The sequence below is a fragment of the Cotesia glomerata genome, linkage group LG5, assembly GCF_020080835.1.
Source record: "Cotesia glomerata isolate CgM1 linkage group LG5, MPM_Cglom_v2.3, whole genome shotgun sequence".
In the NCBI taxonomy this organism is placed as follows: domain Eukaryota; kingdom Metazoa; phylum Arthropoda; class Insecta; order Hymenoptera; family Braconidae; genus Cotesia; species Cotesia glomerata.
The window spans coordinates 1569628-1589371 of record NC_058162.1 but is presented as its reverse complement, the minus strand read 5'-3'; the positions used below and the strand labels follow the sequence as shown (position 1 = coordinate 1589371).

The following is a 19744-nucleotide window of genomic DNA, read 5'->3' as shown; positions in this document are numbered from 1 at the left end:
TACATTCAGAGCCAATAATTAATATAGATGGATTCACTCGCTATCTTTAATACAAATTGAAAGTTATCACTCGATTATATAATTTTAAACTGTATTAAATTACCTATTATTTAATTATTTTCAGTATTTATTTTAAATTTAAATATTCAACGAGCAACACTGCCGGAATTCTAATTAAAATTTCATACAAATGTAAAAAATTATTTTTATTAACTTTATTTGCTTTCAAGAATTTGTGTCAATTCCGTTTTAGTATTTCTATAAGCTAATCGTTGATTCCATGTTAATTAATAAATAATTTTTCTGTAAATAGAGTGATCAGTGAATAAATGAAAATGTTATAAATTCAATAATTGAATTTTTTTTTCCTTTATTTAAATAATTTCTTACTATATGAAAATTAAGTAAGCCGACATTAAAAATTTTTTTTTATCGAAAAAATCATTACAAAAAATAAAAAAAATTTTCATTTGTAAAAAACTTGAAAAACTATAAGTGCAATTTTTAAAAAATATTTTTTAGTTCTAATTTAGTAAATGAAAAATAATCAAAAAATTAAAAACATCGGCTTACTTTATTATTATCATTATTTATATAATTAATTATGACATTAAAGTTAGCAGACACTTGACTATTTTTTATTTTATTTAAAAAAATTAATTACAAAAAATTGTTTTTTTAATAATTTAATTGTTAAAAAATTTTTTTTAACTACCAAAAATCTAATAATTTAATTTTAATCAATTAATTTTATATTAAAATTGAACCAATTATTTTTTTCTTAAATATGCATGTTAGTGTTGTTTAATCAATAATCCGTGACAGCTGATACCAAATTCAAAAACCCCGCCAAAATAACAGTGTTGCAAATATTTTTTTCTCGAAAAAAATATATTAATAAATAATGTTGGCACCACTGAATGACTTCAGAAACAATTTTAGAGGTTGGAGGTCGTTATTGTGATTGTTTTCATTCGTCAACAATCAACTGACTAAACTGAGTGTTTTTATATTAAAGAGTTACATAAAAAATATTTAATTAATCATAAACAATGGATAACAGCGGAGAAAGTGGAGATGATACTAACCCTCAACCAACATCATACTACACTGGCAGTGGAATGCCTGCTAATTATGTCGGAGTTCCGTCAGACGATCTTGAAGGTAAATTTTATAACATTAAAATTAGCAGTCACTTTATTTTTTTTAACAAACAAATTATTTAAAAAAATTGCATTTTTAAATTTCTACATGTCAATTTTTTTTACAATAATTTTTCATTAAATTTCTTAAAATTATTAAACATTTTTTAAATTAATTTTCATGTAAATTTTTTATAAAAATTAAATCAGCTGACATCTAAAAATTTTTATAGGTACTTGCAATTTTTAAAAAATAATTTAATTTTAATTATTAAAAAAAATTTAATTTTAACCTCTTGATTTTTTTATTTTTTTCTAAAAGGTGAATTTAATATTTTTTAAATTATATTTTATTTTAAATTAATAGTTTTTTGTCAATGTCATTAATAATTAAATTTTATTTAAAAAAAATAATGAAGACTTTAATTAATAACATGCTTGAATTAAAACAAAAATGGCTGTTTTACAATATTAAGCGGGATATTTAAAAATAATTTATAATTATTATTGCAGATGATCCAGAGAATACTGATGACTCAAATCACGGCGGAGGTGACCCATTGCACGGAGGAGGAAGTGGTGGACCATCTGGTCCACTGCGTGAGCAAGACCGTTTCTTACCAATAGCAAATGTAGCTAAAATAATGAAAAAAGCGATCCCTGAAGCCGGAAAGATTGCAAAAGACGCACGTGAGTGTGTACAAGAGTGTGTTTCTGAGTTTATATCTTTTATTACATCAGAAGCTAGCGATCGATGTTTTATGGAAAAACGTAAAACAATAAACGGTGAAGATATTTTATTCGCCATGACAACACTGGGCTTCGATAATTATGTAGAGCCGCTAAAAATTTATCTACAAAAATATCGAGAAGCTACCAAAGGTGATAATCCTCAAGGTTCAAGTACACCTTCTGGTAATGGCAAGACTGATGCATCTAATTTAACGCTTTATGATGAACAAGTATATATTCCAAATGCATCAGAAACTGTTGTCTACACCTACGCAGGGACGGATCAAATGCAATTTCCACTTCCTTGATCTTTTGATAAATCTAATGATTCTTGGACTAATCTGGAGAATTAAAATAATTATTAAATCTATCTTAATGTGATTTGTATTCATCAAATACTTGTGATTGATAATTAATATTAATGATCATTTCAATTTATAAAAATAATAATAAATTAAGAAAAAAAATATAGAAATTAAATTATGATACTGAAATTGAGAGACATTTGATATTTTTTAGATTTTTTTTTTAAATATTTTATTGCAAAAAAATTAGCCGACAGCTGTTAAATATTAGAATTTTTTTAATAATTCTATTTTTGTAATTAAAACTTTTTTTTTTTAATTTCTTATTAAGAAATTTATAAAAACTATTAGTGTAATTTTAAAAAAAAATTTTTATAATTTGTTTAATAAAAAAAAATTTATAAAAATTGACAGCTGTCGGCTAACTTTAGTTTCATCTAAAAAATTATAAATTTTTTAAAAATAATTTTTTCTACCTTGTTTATTTTTCGAAAAAAAGAAATAAAAAATTCTTAAGTCTCTGCTAATTTCAGTGTCATTTAAAATTTTTATTTTATTTTACATTGTAATGTCAATTCGACTTTTTAAAATTTATATTTTAATTCTAATTGAAAATTTTATTATTTTAAGATTAAAAAAACTGACTAAATTTTACTTTTAGCGTAAATTATCTCACCAGTTATACGTAAAGTACCGTTGTGTTTTTATGGATGAAAAAAAAAAACAGTTCTAATGGGTCAAAGGATGAAGAAGGATTAAATTTAAAATCCATTTATAATGTTAATGAAGAAGAATTGAATTATCTTTTAATATTTACATTATAACGTGAAACAACTATTTTAAACATATCACCCATTTTATTTAAATGCTTGATATAATCTCCATGCACAGATACTAATAGCGGCGACTGTAATGGTCCCATGAAGAATTCGTCGACGTTTATCGTCTTTTCGTACGAGAAATGTTGGTGAACAAGGTCCGAGAATTGCCAGCAACTCTACATGAGGTAATTTACTGGTGTCAGTTTCTACTTGGTACTGGCAGCAAGGATCAAACTGCCAGGACACAGTGTAAAGACCACATGTTATAAAGGCCGTTATCCCGAAGGTACTGCAGAGGTAAGGTTTATTACCCCAAAGTGCACCTAAACACACAAAAATTAATTTAGACGATATTTAAGAGTTTTTTTAACAAATAAATTATAAAAAAAGAAATTTTCAATTTTATTTAACAAATAAATTTGTTCCTAAAAATTATTTAAAAAAAATTGTATTTTTAGTTTTTTTTTTTTAATTTTTTGACTAAATTACTTTTCATATTTTTGTCATAAATAAATAAATAATAATAATAAATAAATAAATAAATAAATTATGGCTAAAAATTGACTTGTAGAATTTTAAAAAATTAAAAATGCAATTTTTTTAAAAACAATTCAGAACAAATTTATTTATTAAAAAAATTTAAAAAATTGTCAAGTGACTGCTAATTTTAATGTCACATCAATTATAATTAAATAAATTACTATATTATTTTATTTTGTTCTTTAAATATAATAATTTACCAGTAACAATAGCTGTTAGCCCTGAAAGTGATGCTGTTTTGTGCAAGCAGTTTCCAACTGTAATCCATCTTGATGTTTCATCGCCTAATTTTGAAGGTTCAATGACAATTAAATTACACTTTGCTTCCAGTGCTCTCTCCAATTCATACTCGAATGTTTCATGTGCGTTTGCGCCGTCATATACCTCTCGAATAATAGCAACATTTGAAGAATCGTTTCTGAAAAAAATAATTCATAAATAAACAATTAAAATATTCTTTCTAGAGCCATTTAAAATAAATTATTCCAAGTATAGAAATTTATTTCACTAAAAAAAAAATTGAAACCGGTTATTAAAATATCGATGTTACAACATATGCATAAATATAAATATGCATATTTTAATAAGAATATTAGGAAAAAAAATAGTTTTTTAAAAATATTAATTATATTAATACTTTTTTAATTTAGAACAGCTGCATAAAACTATATTTTTATTAGATTCAGTCGCCATAAGACTTTAGATATTAAAAATATTATTTTAGATTTCATCCAGAGATTATTAAAAAAAAAAAAAAAAGACACTTTGCACAGATAAGATATATAAAAATAAATTAACTTGATAATTTAAATAAAAAAAATCAATCAATAAAATCATTTCGGCAATAAATATAAACTGGAAGATATAATTTTATAATTAATGCTTTACTCCAACATAATAACAATAAATTAATTAACTAATTAATCAGAAAAAAATTTCGAAGGTCTTTTTGTTTAAAAATTAAAAAAAATTCAAAGCGGGAAATTAATGAAATAATTAGCATTTTATGCAGTGGAAATTATCATCAGTAGCGTCATTAGATGTAAATAAATAGTAGATATACATACTTAAAATTGTTATCATCCATAATATCTTATGTCAACAAAATCCCACAATTTTTGACTAGAGTAATATTTCTTGATTATTTTCGATACAAACGGGTGAAAATTATATGATAAAAACGTGTAGTCATCAGCTGACTGGGAGCAAGCTTGGAATCTAAAGGCTTGTACACAACCATTAATAATTTGGAAGAAAAAAAGACATAAAAAAAGGTTGATTTGGATAATGTTTTAGCTTGTGTCTTTTATATTGACCCAGATTCCATCTTCGGGAATTTAAGAAAATAATATATACTGTATTCCCGTTCAATACTGATTTGCGATTCACTAAGGGGAAACAAGAGAGATGGAGACCATGGAGGCTACTCAGATAGAAAGGGTTGAAGATTTTATAACTTGAATCAAGACATGTATTTTAACATCATCTATGAGAGTTTCAAGTATTAAAATCCAAACTTGCAAATATTTATTTATTCTTATTTTATTATTCACTTCATTTATTTAACGCGGACAGTTTTTTTAATTTTTGGCACTGAAATAAATATTTTTTATTTAGAAATAAATATTTATTATGAAAGAAAAAAATTGTGTAAACATACCGGGATCAAATTTGTCAAATTTGTAATAAATCCAACAGCTGATAAATTTATAAATTTTATCAACTCTAATATGCCTTCACAGATGGAGTTTTGGTTCTTGTCTAAAAAATTGTAAAATAATTAACAAAGTTTAACAAAATAAGTGATTTTAAATTAATTAAATTTTTAAATAATGAATTTTAAATAAATAAATATGTAATTAATAAATATACTGGTTATATATTTTAAATAAATAGTTATTTTCATCTTTGTTGACTATGCCAGTACACATGATCATAGAGAATGTCAAAGTACATGTCTCTCGATATGTATATAAAACATTTAATGAGTTTAGTCCTTTAAATATACCATAAAAAATTATAATGTGATTTATTTTTAATTGTTTGTGGTATTTTATGAAGGTATGTTCAATTTTCTACAATATAAAAATAATTATAGAACATTTTTTCATTTTTGGAGTTTCGGGTGTGATGTAAACATCTTCGTGGGCTTGAAAGATAATTTTAACCTCAATTGTAATTTTAATAAACATAATTTAGTAATTGTAACAATAATTAATGATATTGTTCTATAAATAGGTATGATTAGAATCTGCTGAGTCAACAAGTAGTTCAGAATAATTTTGTTATTTTTGTGACATTTGTCAGCTGCATCTGCTGACTTGCAATTCTCGTTACTTAAAAAAAATATTGTGCTGCAAATAATAAAATTGTTTAATATTTTTTTTTTTTTTATATAACTTCATATAATTACAATATTTTTCAATATTTTGATATTGTGATTGTGACGTCAAAACTAACTTTAAAAGTTAAGGTCATTAAGAGGCTGCGCCATCTTACTAAGTGGTACAAAATCTGCAAATTTGAATCAAATTTAATGAAATTTTTGACATTTACGTTTGTAGTTATTGTTAATAATTCTATATCAACTTTATTTCGTTTTTTATAGGTGGAGACTTTGATATGGTGAAGAATAAAATGATGAAAAATCAAGCAGAGACTAAATAATACAACATGACACCAGTAATTGTTGTCTGTTTTATTTTTTTGATAATCTACAGTAGTTTTACATGGTATTTATCACAAATTTGTCATTTTTTAAATAAATTTTAAATGTCGACTAACTTATTATACAATTTTTTTTTAGGATTCTCCCGAGAGGATTAGCCTGGCTAGTAAAACGAAAGTACAAAATTCACCTCCGAGTAGGTCACATCATTTTTCCTTATTTGATCCTCCGTGATGTGACCATCACAAAAAATGGCTTCACCGTGGTAAGTATTTATACAGTAAAACAAATTACATTGAATTTAGCAGTCATTTGACCACTTAAAAATTTTTTTTAACAAACAAATTTCTTTCCAAAATTTTTTCTAAAATTTCTGCATTTCGATTTTTTTTTGTCATAATTTAGTTGTTAAAAAAATTTCAAATAAATTTGATTATTTAAATTTATTCATATCTTCCATTTAATAAAGCAAATTGAAGAAATTACAATACGAAGTAGTTTACTTAGCAGCGATGTCGCCAAGCTATTTTCCGTTGTAATGCACGACGTCAGAATAAATAAAGATGTTCCTGTGACACCTGCGATCAAAAAGGAAAATTTTGACCTGACATTAGATTTTAGAAATAAAACAGTTTCACCGATAATCATCAAATTCGTCCAAGTAAGATAATTATAAATGTAAATATGTACATATAATTATGTATAATTATAGAATATAATTATATATAAATGTTTAACAATATTTAATAATACAATCAATGTTCTTGATTTAGTTTATGGCTGTGAATATAGAAAACGTGAGTCTGCTCGCTTTAGGAAATGGATGGCTAGTAAATGGCAGCGCTGAAAGTTTAAGCTTAGACGGAAGTATTGTTCATGGAGCTCGAACACTCTTAGCTTCTGTTACAATTACAGGAGGATCTGTTAAACTTTTACACCACGCATCAGATGCTTGTTTATCACAAATAAGTTTTGCTGGAAGTGTTGAAGCAACTTTGAAAGCTCAAGGTGAACTTGCAGTAGAGGTAATTTATTAAAAATTAATTGTGTCAATTATAAAAATTTTACATTTTATATATTGCAATTTAAAATACACTGAAAAAAAAATTCTTGACTGGAGAATAAATTTTCTTGGCTGAAGAAAATACTAAAGAAGATTGAAAATTTCTTTAAGTCAAAGTTTCTTGAGCCCAGAAAATTTCTTCTTGCTCCAAAATAACTTTTATCTTCCTTAAAATTTTCTTGGTGCAAGAAGTTATTTTTTTCTGTGTATCGTTAAAAAATTTCTTTTCTTCCTTTAGAAATTATTTATCGGCGTAACACAAACTGAAAGTTCCGGAGGTGCGGGATTGATGCAATTTTTGCGCGACAGACAATCTTTATCACCACAACCACGACCTCGTAACATACCAACTAATGAATATTATAAAAATTTACTCTTGAGATTTTCTCCTATTTTACCAAAGGTAAAATTAATTAAAAATATTAAAAAAATTTATTTTTGCTTTATTAAATAATGACTTTTGTTAAATTGCACTGTACTTTCTTAAATATTGGAGTTTTTAAAGATATAAGCTCATCCCGATGATACACTCATCAAGAGCTTTCATTTGAGTACCCACATGCATTTTCATATATTTTTCATATATACATACATATATAAAATATATAAATATATGAAAAATTGATGTGGGTATTCAAATGAAAGGTCTTGATGAGTATAACATCGGGATGAGCTTATATCTTCAAAAATGTCAATAGTTCACAAGATACAAGGTCATTTCTTAATTATGTATTTAGAAATAGAGCATTTTTTAATGCAGCCTAAATCTTAATAATACAGATTATATTTTATTTCAGAATCTAACTTTAAAAGTAGGTAGCTCCTCAGTTCTAATCGGCCGCGATGACGGCGCATTCAACGGACTAGAAGGAATGATGAAATACTTCCACTTGAATGCCAAGTTCCAACCCAACGGACCTCAAGTCCATCTAGCAATGAACTTGGAAGGCTTTTCAATCAAAGCAAAAATGCCAGTCGTGTCACTACGTTCCTTATCAATAGAATGCAAACTAAAAGAAGACGTGCTAAGAGTAGAAACTTTACTAAACAATCTTTACATAACTTACGACCACCAAGACTGGGAATTAATCCTCGCAAATCAGAATCCCGAAGTTTCAAAATCAGAACCAAGCATTCCAGCTAAAAATAAATTCCCGTGGCTAGAAATCCAAACTACAGCAGAGCTTCACGAGGGTTTGATGGTAGTGCGTCTCCCAGATGTCCCCGAAGCTTCCTGCAGCGTGACACACATTGACGTGTCTATAAACAGATACGCGAACAACGTGGAAGATTGGAAGATAAAATTAATGATGGAATCATTAAAATGCGCATTAAATGAAAGCGCTGCTCGTAAAATGGAAGCTAGTCATCACTGGGGTAGTCCTCTTTCCGTAGGTGTCCTAGTTGCTACCATCCACCCGAATGCAATTGGAATTGCTCTGGATGTTTTAAGAACCGAGTGGAGTCTCGAGTTTGCTAAGTTTCTTAAAGTAGGAATTAAATACTGGCAAGAACACCACGGATTTTTAACAGAATCTAAAATCCAAGATTCTACTAAAAATAATTTACAATTAAATTTAAAAATATCTAATTGCAATTTCTTTTTTATCGCCGAAAACGGACTTTCTGTAATGACGCGCTTGGACTCAGCAAATATTGAAAAAAGCAATAAAAGAATTGTCGGAGTTGCCGAAGGCTTGTGTGCAATACCATTGAACAAAAATGAAACTATAGTCTATGAACACTCCCAGATGCTAAAGCATCCTTTTTTGTCTATAAGAAAATGCAAGGGAGCACTAACACCCAAGTCAATAAGCGTAAGCTTGGATAGCACTAGCATCACTTGGAGTCCTAATCTTCATCTGCGGCTTCTTCAACTCTGGGTTGAGTCTTCAGATTTTAGGAAAAATTTAGGAGACTCGACAGATTCTATGAAGGAATTTAAACCAAAACGTTCTTTTGATTTATTAATTACAGGCGGTATGACTTTAGCAATAGACATTTCACAGACTCACTTTGTTGAATTGTCCTTTGACCAATTAAGAAGCACGCAAAATAAGTGTCAGATAAATTATCTTAGAGGTGTGCTTAATATGGTTGATATTATTACCATAGAAGAATTTGAGCTTGTAAAATTAGAAGACAGTGAAGAAGTAAGAATTGAAAGGTTGAATAATGAAGGATTTGAGTTAGATTGGAATGAAACTTGGTCTGTGACTATTGAATCAGCAAAAGCAACTTTTCCTTATGAACATTGCTTCACAGAAGCGATTCAGAATGAACTTATGAGTGTTAGAAAGTGGCTGAAAGAAATCCACTCGAGGAAATTATCTAAAGAAAAATCTCTGCCTTGTGATTTAGTTATCAAAATAAAAGAGTGGATTTTTGAAGTAAGCGATGATCCTTTTGAAGTTCGCCTAAGGGATAATTATGAATTGTTAGAAGATGAGTACAAAGAGAGCTTAAAGCGGCAAGCAATGCTTGATGCTAAAGTGCAAGAATTGTGCCGTGCGCATTTATTGCTGCCTCAGGGAAAGGTTGAGGAATTATACGCGAGTTTAAATAAAAAAAACGCTGAAATTTATGTCCAGAGGTGGCGTCAAATGCAACGAGCAAGTCCCTCGAGGACTAGATTATTCGCTTGGACTATGCAAGACCTGGAAATAATCGCCCTAGCGGATCCAACTATTGATGGAACGGAGAAGGCGACTAGAACAATTATTGAACTAGATTCTGAGTCACCTTGGCCGGAAGACGGGCTTGAATTTAATATCCTCTGGGTCAGAGGAATTGCTTTAAAATGCGCGGAGTGGAAATTACAACTGCGTGATTTTCCGCAGCCGCTTCTTCTAGTTGAGGGCTTAAGTATCTGGGGGAAGCTTGCTGGAGCAGAAGCTTTGGCTCCTTCTAGAGCAAGAAGAACTGTTAGAATAAAAATCGGTGAACCCTGGGATGATATTGTAGTTGAACGAGGAATGACTTCTTTAAAATACTACCATGATCTAAATTGGGACATTGACAAATTCAGATATGCCTTTGGTCCATGCTGGGAGCCTGTAATTGCTCAGTGTAATTTAAGCTTTGAAAAAATACTGCATCCTTCTCGAGATCCGAGCCCACCTCTTCCTTTTTGGGACAAAATCCGCTTGATATATCACGGGAGAATAACTTTGTGTGTAAAACAACTTACAGTGTTGCTTCACGCATCACTGGACCCTTACAACACAACCGAAGAAATGGAACTAACCTGGTCCGGCTTGGAGCTTGATTGGACTCTAGGAAAAATAATTGTAAAAGGCGATTTAGACGTTTATGTCCGAACGGCTAGTAAATATGATGATTGCCGGCTTCTTCACTTACCTAGTGTCAAGCTTGGGATCAAATTAGTCTGGGTTTGTCTCGGAGATTCTCGGGATCATCACGCAGCGATTCCTTGCGCTCCTGACAGACTCCCAGAGTATTCTAGCAATCAAGAACACGATTCATTCCGAGCGTTTCGCTCGCAGAATTTAAACGTGAGCCTCGCTCTAGAAACAAAACCTCTAGGCTCTCCTACATCGACCAGTGCTCCAACTGCAGTTTTATACGGAAGCACTTTGCGTTGGTTTGAAAATTTGAAGTTCATTTTATCGGGAGCGACTAGACCCACTCGCAAAGGCCGGCTGTTTAAGAACATACGGCCTAGAAAAAAGCAGCTGAGCAGACACTACAGAAAAATAAGACTCACTCTAGCTTTTCATCGGTTCCATGTCAGCTACTGGATGTCCTTTGCGATGCAAAGGGGCTTTGAAGTAACTGGAGGAAGAGTAGCTTGCTCTTCTGAGCACAGTTTAAACCTTCATCCTATAAATGATGGACTAATTCACCGTCTAAGAGCAGAGTGGTCTGTTATTTATATGAATTGTGAATTAAATGACGCTGAAATTTGGCTAAAGAGTGCCATTCAAGCGGATGATGGATTAACATCTTTACGCCAGCCTGTAGAAAAATGCTACTGCCTAAGTGTTTCTCGGGTGAGTTACGGGAGAGAAGCTTTGGTTGCTGAGATAAGTGGAGATACTCCTACTCATAGACTGGTTGTTCATGATCTAAAAGGAGCTTGGACAAAAACAAACCGGGATGTTGCGTTCGCTTTATTTGACTCTTTTATAAAAACTCAGCAACTTAAAAAGAACCTTTCAACAGCTGCTCTGAAAGGATTTCACCGAGAATCTAATGCGGTGCTTCAAACAAACAGGTAGATAGATAGATAGATAGATAGATATTATAAGTATACAGTATTAAAATATAATTACAATAGTACATTTAGTTTGATAATTTAATAATAATAGAGCAAGGTTTTAGAATTACCTCATACAGTAGTTAATTAGTAAATTAATAAACATTTTGAAACAGAAATTATAATTAATTAAACAAATAAAATAATGATTTTAATTGTCATTAGCAAGAAAAAATAAAAAAGAGACATTTTTAAATTCGGGAAGACTGCCGCAGTTGTCAGCCCAGATGGCAACGAGTTCCAGACACGTATGCCATAGATTATAAAAGATTGTTCATACATGTAAATATTTGCTCTTGGCAGACGCAAGTAATCTTGTCCAATGTTACCTCTACGCATTTAAGCATTAAGATATTGAAGTCCTGGGCCAAACAGCTGCCGATAATTTAGCCTTATTTCTTTGAAAAACAAACATACTATGAAGTAATCTCTTCTCTTACTTAATTTTAGACATCCTAATTTATTATAATAGGGCGGCTGCCCAATGTCAAAACACAGTAACTAACATTTAGAAATTTTTAAAAATTTTTCTTATTAAAAAAAAGTTTGCCTGGCAAATTGATGAAAAATTTGATTTATGAATAAAAAATACTTGAATATAAATATTTTTAAGAAAAAGTACTTGAAATTAAGGTCTAAAAGTTATAAAAAATGCAGCAATATTAAAAAAAATTAGGTATAAAAATTTTGCAGTTACTGCGTTTTAAAATTGGGCAGCCGAGGGGGTTACATGTTCGTACCTGGATAATTTGAAAATAAATCTTACTTAACTTAAGAATTCATTTTTCTTTGTAATCTAAGTAGGAGCTTTTTCGACATGTTAGTAAATGCAGCACAACAATAATAAAAAATCGGGAATATAAGTTAGTGTAGTCACTAATTTTATTCGCAATTGTTCATTAAATATTTCATTATTAATTTTAAGTTAAGCTAACGTTTTCATAGCTTGATTACAAGTCTTTAATACTTGATGTTCCCAAGATAAATTATTATCTAAAATCACCCCTAGATATTTGATAGAATTAAACTAAAATATTTTCCGCATTTATACAAGCATCATTGCTAACTTTTAGTCTACTGCCAAAGATGATTGCTTTGATTTTTGAAGCATTTAACTTCAAGCAATTTAAATCACACCATTTAACAATTTTTTCTATTTCACTACAGGTCTGTAGAAAACCAAACTCCTACTCAAGTAACAGCTTCTGCTACAACATCAACAACTGCTGCTAAAAGTCACCAACCTGAAGCAGCTGGAATGCTTCAGAGACTTGTAGCTGAAGCGAGCAACAAGCCGATAGCTTTTAGCGATGATTTATCATCGCAAACAAGAGGACAGCAACTAAGAGGCCTTGCTGCGTGTAATCAAGATGATGTTCTTCATAAAAACTGGCTTATTGCTCTGGTGAACAGCCAGGTGCTTCTAAAAGGAATTGAGACACGTGGATACGTTATTTTGTCCGCTGCTAAAGCGGAAATATTGCAGAGAGTTCATCGGCCTGTTTGGCGAGAGCGGACCTTGGTGTCCAAAACAACCTGGGTCGGTTCTCTGGAGTGCATGCAGTACTATGCAACAGTCAGCGCTAATATTGATGACAATATCGATGACAATATCATGTGGCTGACTGTTGATAACATCCAGGAGAAGGATTCAACTGTTATCTCCAGCTTTCCTGATGTTCCAGCTCTTGTAGGGTCAGGACAGAGTGTAGGAGGTGTTGTTAGTCAGACAGTTGGAGGTGGTGGAGGTTTGCAGCATCAGCTTCAACGGATAGTTTCTAGGTGCAAGTGCGAGTTCTTCTATGTGGGCTACAGCCAAGCGCTGGATTCTGCTGAACTTAAGGAAGTTCCACCGCCTCCTAGAGAAGAAATCACTCCTTGGGAGCGGAAGGATTTATCAGCTGCTGATGCGTTTACTTTGATGCACTATGATCTAGATGTTTGCACCAATTCATTGCAGTATGCTATGATTTTAGACGTGGTTAATAATCTGCTCTTGTATGTAGAGCCCAGGAGGAAAGAAGCTATGGAGCGGCTTCAAATCATGCGGTTTCAACTTCAATTGCACTCTGTTGAAGATCAAAAGCGACCCATTCAGCAGTTGCAGAACACAGTTCGTGGGTTGGTTGCTAAATTAAGGAGACTTGAGAAGGAAACTTACTTGGTTCAAAAAGCACTTGCTGAAGAGTCGAACCCGAGTCTTGTGAGTGAAATTGAGAGGCTTGAAGAGAGAGTCTTTGAGTGTAAAGAACAACTGGGAGCTAAGGCTGAAGAACTTGATGTTATGCTGAGTTGTTATAAAGAAACTACTGCGCCTACGGTGGTTTCTACTACGTTGAAGGACAAGCCTGCTGCTGTTGCCAGGGCAGCTGAGATTTGCTTCAAGCACGCTCAGTGGCGGCTGACTGATGCTGATGGGCAGCTTGGGATTGCTGATTTGGTTCTTACTAATTTTTTGTACACCAAAACGAGCAAAACAGACGACTCTGTTGAACATCTTCTAGAGCTTGGGTATGTTAGGATGACTAATTTGCTGCCTAATCAAATTTACAGCGAAGTTTTGACGCCCACTGAGCTTCAGAGTAACATGCCGGTGGAGAGACAGAGAACTTTGAGGGTTTTTTGCAGGGAAAAAGCACCCGTAGCAGGAATTTCAGTTAAAGAACATTTTGAAATTAATGTTGCGCCTCTGACAATTGGGCTTACTAAAAAATTCTTTAATACTATGCTCAAGTTTTGCTTCCCTGAGAGAGATCCTGATGCTATTGAGGAACCCCAAGCTCCTCAAAGAGACTCCTCTTTTTATGTTCCTATGGAACGGAGAGATGATGTGGAAAAAATGAAGGAAAGAGCTGATAAAAATAAACTGTTTATTTATATTAAAATTCCTGAAGTTCCTGTTAGGGTGTCTTATAAAGGCAATAAGGAAAAAAATTTAGAGGATGTAAGAGATTTTGCGCTTGTTATTCCGACTTTGGAGTATCATAATGTTACTTGGACTTGGCTTGACTTACTGCTAGCGATGAAAAATGATTCCAGGAGGGTTATTTTGAGTCAAGCTATTAAACAAAAATTGCAAATTAAACCTAAAGGCCCGCAAGAAGAGACTATGCCGCAGGAGGAAGACAAAGCGAGGCTTTTACTTGGTGCTAGGCATCTTCCGGGAGATGCTAAGAAAAAAAGTGTGTTTAAATTTAAATAATTGTGTTTTTTTTTTAATTATTATTAGAAAATACAATTTATTGGACTATTGCTATTTAATTATTAATATTTAATTAATATTATTATTTATTAATAAGTATATTTATTTTTTAATTAACTGTTTGGTAATTTATTTATTTATTTATTTTTTTTTTTTTTTTTTTTTTCTTTCAAGTTAAAGAAATAAAAATATATTAATTTAATTTAATTTGTGAATAAAAAATTGAATAATTTGAAATGTACAAAAAAATTTTTTAAAGATTAATGAAAAAATATAATTAGAGAGTCTGTTTAATGACTACTTGTGTAATTTAAAAATTACTCTACTGTAATTGTATTTTGTAAATTATTTTTTTAGGTAGTCTTTTTTTGTGCTAATAACTAAATTTTGGCTCATAATAAATGCATTTTAAATTTAATTAGCTTGTAATGATATTTTTGAAAAATTATGCGCCACTAATCTAATTTCTATAAAAAAAAAACTCTGACTAATTAAAAAAATTAAAAATTTGTAAACTATTTAAAGTTAATTTTTGTAAATAAAAAAAAATATTTATTACTTTAATCAAATTACCAACACAATGATGAATATTTTAAAATTTATTTATCTGACAACTTCAAATTATATACTACATTATAATACTTTTTGAAATATTTATTATTTTTTTCAAATTTGAGTGTTCATTTTTTTTTTTTTTTTTTTTTAACAATGTTACTTCTTTATATCCGCAGTATTATTTTCTAAATTGTGTACATGATAATTTAAAAGCTGCAATCATTGACCGCTTGATTTAAAATGCACAACTTTATTTACGAGCTATTGAGTTTTATTTGATATTTTTTTCACTTCAGCTGGATTTAATTTTTCAATTTTTATCCTCACATCTTACATCCTTGTACAAAATTTTTACACGCTATCATCTGAAAATATCAAGTATGTATAAAGATTATTGAGAATAATAAATTATATAAAAAATAAATTGTTCTTACCATGATACCACCACTTTGTCTTCTTTGGATTTTTATTACACGTTTTCACATAAAATGAATTATCAGGTGGCCGTTTCTGTCAGTAAAATTAAACAAAAGTCATCAATAAAACCCAATAAATTTTTTCTTCATCTCAAAAAATTGTTTTAATGAAAAAATGTTAATAAAAAATTTTACATGTAGAAGATTTGAAAAATTATACGTGCAATTTTTTTACTTGTAATTTAATTGATAAAAAAAAATAAAAAATTGTTAAACGTCGGCTAATTTTAATGAAAATTAATTTAGCATACATTTAATAATTTTATAACAAATAAATTATGGCAAAAAAATTGACAAGTAGAAATTTTTAAAAATAAAAAATGCAATTTTTTAAAAATTAGTATTTTGGAATAAATTTTTTTATTAACTAAAATTAAAAAATTTTCAAGTGACATGATATTAAAATTATTAATTTAGGAGTAAAAAATATTTTTTAAAAATGGCACTTATAGTTCCTAAAGTTTTTTACAAATAAAATTTTATTTTTCAATAAAAAAATTCTAAAAATTTTTAAATATCAGCTAACTTAATTTTCATTTAAATGATTGCTAATTTTAAAGTCATCTAATTTTATTGTCATATAAATAATTTACCTTTTCTTTGCAAGAACTTAGCATAGACACAATACTAAGGCAAACACTTTGAACAGAGAGAGCCGGAGACCAGTCATCTGTCAAAATGGACAAACATATATGTCCATTACTGTATACATGTGGATGAATAGGAATGTTTCCTCCAATAAAAGTAACTTCCGGAGAATCGAAAGGATACTTGGAGCTAAACTTGAACTGCAACTGAAAACGCTCTCCTTCGTAAAGGGTGCCTTTTGCACCTTCCATGTGAACTATCCATTGAGTAAGGTTTTGGCCAACGAGATCTTCATCTACTTGCACTCCAGGAGGAGGTTCTCGGATGAGGGCCATTAATTCTTTTTGAAGTCGCCTCTGTAATAAAAAAATCAATCTGTCAATAGTGAACAAAAACAAAATATTAAGTGTTTTTAATTCTTTACACTAACTAATAATTCTTAAAAAGTACTATAATAAATTTTTTAAACCCTATTTTAATTATTAAATTTAATATTTATAACTTTTTATGAAATTAAAGTCAGCTGTCACTTTACTATTTTTTTAAAAATAAATTTATTCTAAAAAATAGCATTTTTAATTTATTCATGTCAATTTTTTGTAAAAATTTTTATAAAAATTAATTTAGCAGATATTTTATAATTTTTAGAACTTTTGTTAACAAATAATGGCAAAAAAAAAATTGACATTTAGAAAATTAAAAAAATAAAAAATGCAATTTTTTAAAAATATTTTTTTAGAGTTAATTTAATTGTTAAATAAAATTAAAAATCTGTCAAGTGACAGCTAAAAAATGTCATAAAATTATTTAAATTTATCAAATTTCTGCTAAATTAATATTTAATAACTTTTTATGTCACTAGGTTATGGTAAAAACAAAATGGATTAAAATTACTTATTAATAAATAAGTTAATATTTATTTTAATTAAAACTATTTTTAGATTTAACATTAATGTAAATAAATAACAAACTATTTAGCAAAAAAATATCTCCTTGAAATTTTTAATAAAGAATAGTTAAACAAAGAAACTATTAAGTATATAACCAAGGTCATTAAAAACATTATCAACATGTTTTTATTGTGAGTATTTATCACAAACAATATTAAAAAATGATTTGAAGACTCAAAACTATTTATCTGTCAAATCAGATCACTAGTTTAGAAAAAATGATGGGTGAGTAATAAATATTAAAGAGAAAAAACAATAATATTGGATGACTTACCTCTGAAGGAGACATTGCCGTCATTTTATTAATTTGATGTCCTTTGATAAACATAAACATTCCTCATTGAGTAAAAATTAATAAAATATAAATGAAATACATATATGAAGAGCGAAAACAAAAATTTTAGTTTAACAATAAATTTTTATGACTCAGAATTAATCAACATAAAAAGTGGTAAATAATAAAACTAGAATCATAATATTTTAAATATTTATCAAAAATAATAATCTAAGATGTAACCACATTTATCTATACCACATTTTTTTAATTTATGTACAAAATATATATAATAGTGCAATAAGGAATAAATAGTTTCACTACACTCAGATAAATGTCATGTCGTGTCAGCAACGGCTTTAATAAACATACTGCGCATAAATAGATAAAAAAAGACAATTATTCTTCAGAGTTTATTTCTCAGCCATAGACTGTAAATTAGAATTCTCAAAGAGGCCTTTGTTTTTATTTGGAATTTTTTTTTTTCATTTCAGAATTGTAAGCCGGTGTTCGCCGTGCAATCAGCTTGCTTGCTTGCTTGCTTTCGAGTTTAGTACTGGCCAGCCATGGAATCAAGTTCTCATTAAATATAGAGAAGGTATAGTTCAATAATTTTCTGCTGTTAAATTTGAAATCTTTTGATTTTTTTTATTCTTTCGCAGATACGAAGACAATTATTAAAAAATCCAAAAATCTATTTCTTCGAGAAGAAATTAATGGTATGAATTTTTTGGATATAAATTATGAAGAATAGATATAATTTTTTCAATTAAAGCTACGTACACACTGAAACTATTGGATGACATTAACAGTCTTGACCATTTTTTAATTTTTTTTTATTAAAATTAATTTAGCAAATATTTGATAATTTTAAGAATTTTTTAATAAATAAGTTGTCAAAAAAAAAATTGACATGTTTTTTAATAAATAAAAAATGCAATTTTTTAAAAATAATTTTTCGAAAGAAATTTTTTTGTTAAATAAAATTAAAAAATTGTAAAGCGACAGCTAACTTTAATATCATTTTTTTTTAACAAACAAATTTGGTTTGAAAAATTGCATTTTTAATTTTTTAAAATTTCTAAAAGTCAATTTTTTTTTTGCCATAATTTATTTGTTAAAAAAATTATTAAAATGATTAAATATCTGGTAAATTAATTTTTATAAAAATTGGACACATGTTTTCTTTTTAAGAAGAATTTATTTGAAGTTTTATCAAGCAACTGAATAATATATCAATTTTTACTTAAAACTACAATTTCAAATCGTTTTTCAGTAATTAATTTTTTAAATTATACTTTTTATACACGTTGAGGTAAAGAGAGCCGATAAAGTCAATATAAAATCTTTTGGAGTGTCTGCGCGATAAAATAGAAATTATCAATCAAAAATTGAATTAAAGCGTATATTTACTTTGCTTTTATGAAAAATTTATTTTGAGTTTCCAATAATTAAAAAAAGAAATTACAATACTATAAAAATTAAAAAAAATCATTAATTTATGGCAGAGTCTATTTCTTCTTTGGAAAACTTTGGAACTTTAAACCCTGGGTTTTGCTAAAAATTGGAATTTTATCTTCCAAGGATTTTCACTCTGAAATGAAAAAGTAATTACTTGATTATCGACAGAGTAATTGTTGCAAATTCCTCATTTGAATCGCCTCTCAACATCGTTTAATCGCGAGCATACTTTTTGCTTGTTGTACGTGAGTATAGAGGGTAAAAGTATACGTTAATGATAGAGATATAATTATTTACCTTCCTCCTGACCTCGTGAATGACCTTGATCTTGATAGTTCGTCAAGGACATGTTAGCGAATCGCAATAATGTTATAGATTATATGATTATAAATTTTTAAACAAACAATATTTGATTATAATCTTCTAATTTGTTAAATTATACGACGGTTGAGTAATTATTTTTATGATTGCTAATCTATTTATTACGATTAATAATTAATTACATTATAGACTGAAAAAAAATTAAATTGATTCAAAAAAAAAATTTTGAACCCAGAAAATCATTTCTAAGCTTATTTTTAAGTTGAGAAGAAATATTTTTGAACTGAGAAAATTTTTTGGGACTTAAATAAATTTTACTTGATTAAAAAATTTTTTATAATCATTCAAAATAATTGTTTTGGTTAAA

General features: G+C 28.7%; 4 protein-coding genes across 7 annotated transcripts; 2 read left to right on the top strand and 2 right to left on the bottom strand.

Moving 5' to 3' along the window:
* The first annotated feature begins 918 nt into the window (after positions 1-918).
* LOC123265455 (nuclear transcription factor Y subunit B-4) lies at positions 919-2319 on the top strand. The gene is made up of 2 exons (XM_044729241.1): positions 919-1164; positions 1656-2319. Exons 1-2 carry the CDS (start codon positions 1053-1055, stop codon positions 2180-2182), a joined length of 639 nt encoding a protein of 212 aa, XP_044585176.1. The 5' UTR covers positions 919-1052; the 3' UTR covers positions 2183-2319.
* Positions 2320-2954: 635 nt separating this feature from the next.
* On the bottom strand, positions 2955-5096 carry LOC123265460 (transmembrane protein 11, mitochondrial). Its single transcript, XM_044729250.1, has 3 exons — positions 4608-5096; positions 3741-3958; positions 2955-3323 (listed from the first exon to the last, which is right to left on the bottom strand). The coding sequence occupies exons 1-3, from the start codon at positions 4625-4627 to the stop codon at positions 3037-3039; spliced, it is 525 nt and encodes a 174-aa protein (XP_044585185.1). The 5' UTR covers positions 4628-5096; the 3' UTR covers positions 2955-3036.
* A 288-nt stretch (positions 5097-5384) lies between these two features.
* On the top strand, positions 5385-14869 carry LOC123265425 (protein KIAA0100). 4 transcript variants are annotated; one of them, XM_044729170.1, is made up of 8 exons: positions 5385-5601; positions 6149-6272; positions 6347-6473; positions 6678-6869; positions 6982-7233; positions 7510-7674; positions 8069-11508; positions 12718-14869. In XM_044729170.1, the coding sequence occupies exons 2-8, from the start codon at positions 6214-6216 to the stop codon at positions 14750-14752; spliced, it is 6270 nt and encodes a 2089-aa protein (XP_044585105.1). In that variant the 5' UTR covers positions 5385-5601; positions 6149-6213; the 3' UTR covers positions 14753-14869. The 4 variants fall into 4 exon arrangements, with proteins under 4 accessions (XP_044585105.1, XP_044585102.1, XP_044585104.1 ...); XM_044729167.1 differs by having other exon boundaries at positions 12715-14869; XM_044729169.1 differs by lacking the exon at positions 5385-5601 and adding an exon at positions 5959-6013 and having other exon boundaries at positions 12715-14869.
* A 467-nt stretch (positions 14870-15336) lies between these two features.
* LOC123265461 (ubiquitin-conjugating enzyme E2 W) lies at positions 15337-18147 on the bottom strand. The gene is made up of 4 exons (XM_044729251.1): positions 17596-18147; positions 16377-16727; positions 15742-15817; positions 15337-15672 (listed from the first exon to the last, which is right to left on the bottom strand). The coding sequence occupies exons 1-4, from the start codon at positions 17653-17655 to the stop codon at positions 15659-15661; spliced, it is 501 nt and encodes a 166-aa protein (XP_044585186.1). The 5' UTR covers positions 17656-18147; the 3' UTR covers positions 15337-15658.
* Between the last annotated feature and the right edge of the window lie 1597 nt (positions 18148-19744).

What these genes read in the sequence shown, in the direction of transcription:
- LOC123265455 (XM_044729241.1), top strand. Translation starts at nt 1,053, where the DNA reads ATGGATAACAGCGGAGAAAGTGGAGATGATACTAACCCTCAACCAACA. An exon ending in TCCGTCAGACGATCTTGAAG is followed by an intron (nt 1,165 to 1,655) that starts GTAAATTTTATA and finishes TTATTATTGCAG; the next exon opens with ATGATCCAGAGAATACTGAT.
- LOC123265460 (XM_044729250.1), bottom strand. Translation starts at nt 4,627, where the DNA reads ATGGATGATAACAATTTTAA. An exon ending in ATGGATGATAACAATTTTAA is followed by an intron (nt 3,959 to 4,607) that starts GTATGTATATCT and finishes TATTTTTTTCAG; the next exon opens with AAACGATTCTTCAAATGTTG. An exon ending in GCTAACAGCTATTGTTACTG is followed by an intron (nt 3,324 to 3,740) that starts GTAAATTATTAT and finishes TTGTGTGTTTAG; the next exon opens with GTGCACTTTGGGGTAATAAA.
- LOC123265425 (XM_044729167.1), top strand. Translation starts at nt 6,214, where the DNA reads ATGACACCAGTAATTGTTGTCTGTTTTATTTTTTTGATAATCTACAGT. An exon ending in TAATCATCAAATTCGTCCAA is followed by an intron (nt 6,870 to 6,981) that starts GTAAGATAATTA and finishes TTCTTGATTTAG; the next exon opens with TTTATGGCTGTGAATATAGA. An exon ending in TTTCTCCTATTTTACCAAAG is followed by an intron (nt 7,675 to 8,068) that starts GTAAAATTAATT and finishes ATTTTATTTCAG; the next exon opens with AATCTAACTTTAAAAGTAGG.
- LOC123265461 (XM_044729251.1), bottom strand. Translation starts at nt 17,655, where the DNA reads ATGTTTATGTTTATCAAAGGACATCAAATTAATAAAATGACGGCAATG. An exon ending in CGGCAATGTCTCCTTCAGAG is followed by an intron (nt 16,728 to 17,595) that starts GTAAGTCATCCA and finishes TTTTTATTACAG; the next exon opens with AGGCGACTTCAAAAAGAATT. An exon ending in TAAGTTCTTGCAAAGAAAAG is followed by an intron (nt 15,818 to 16,376) that starts GTAAATTATTTA and finishes TTTTACTGACAG; the next exon opens with AAACGGCCACCTGATAATTC.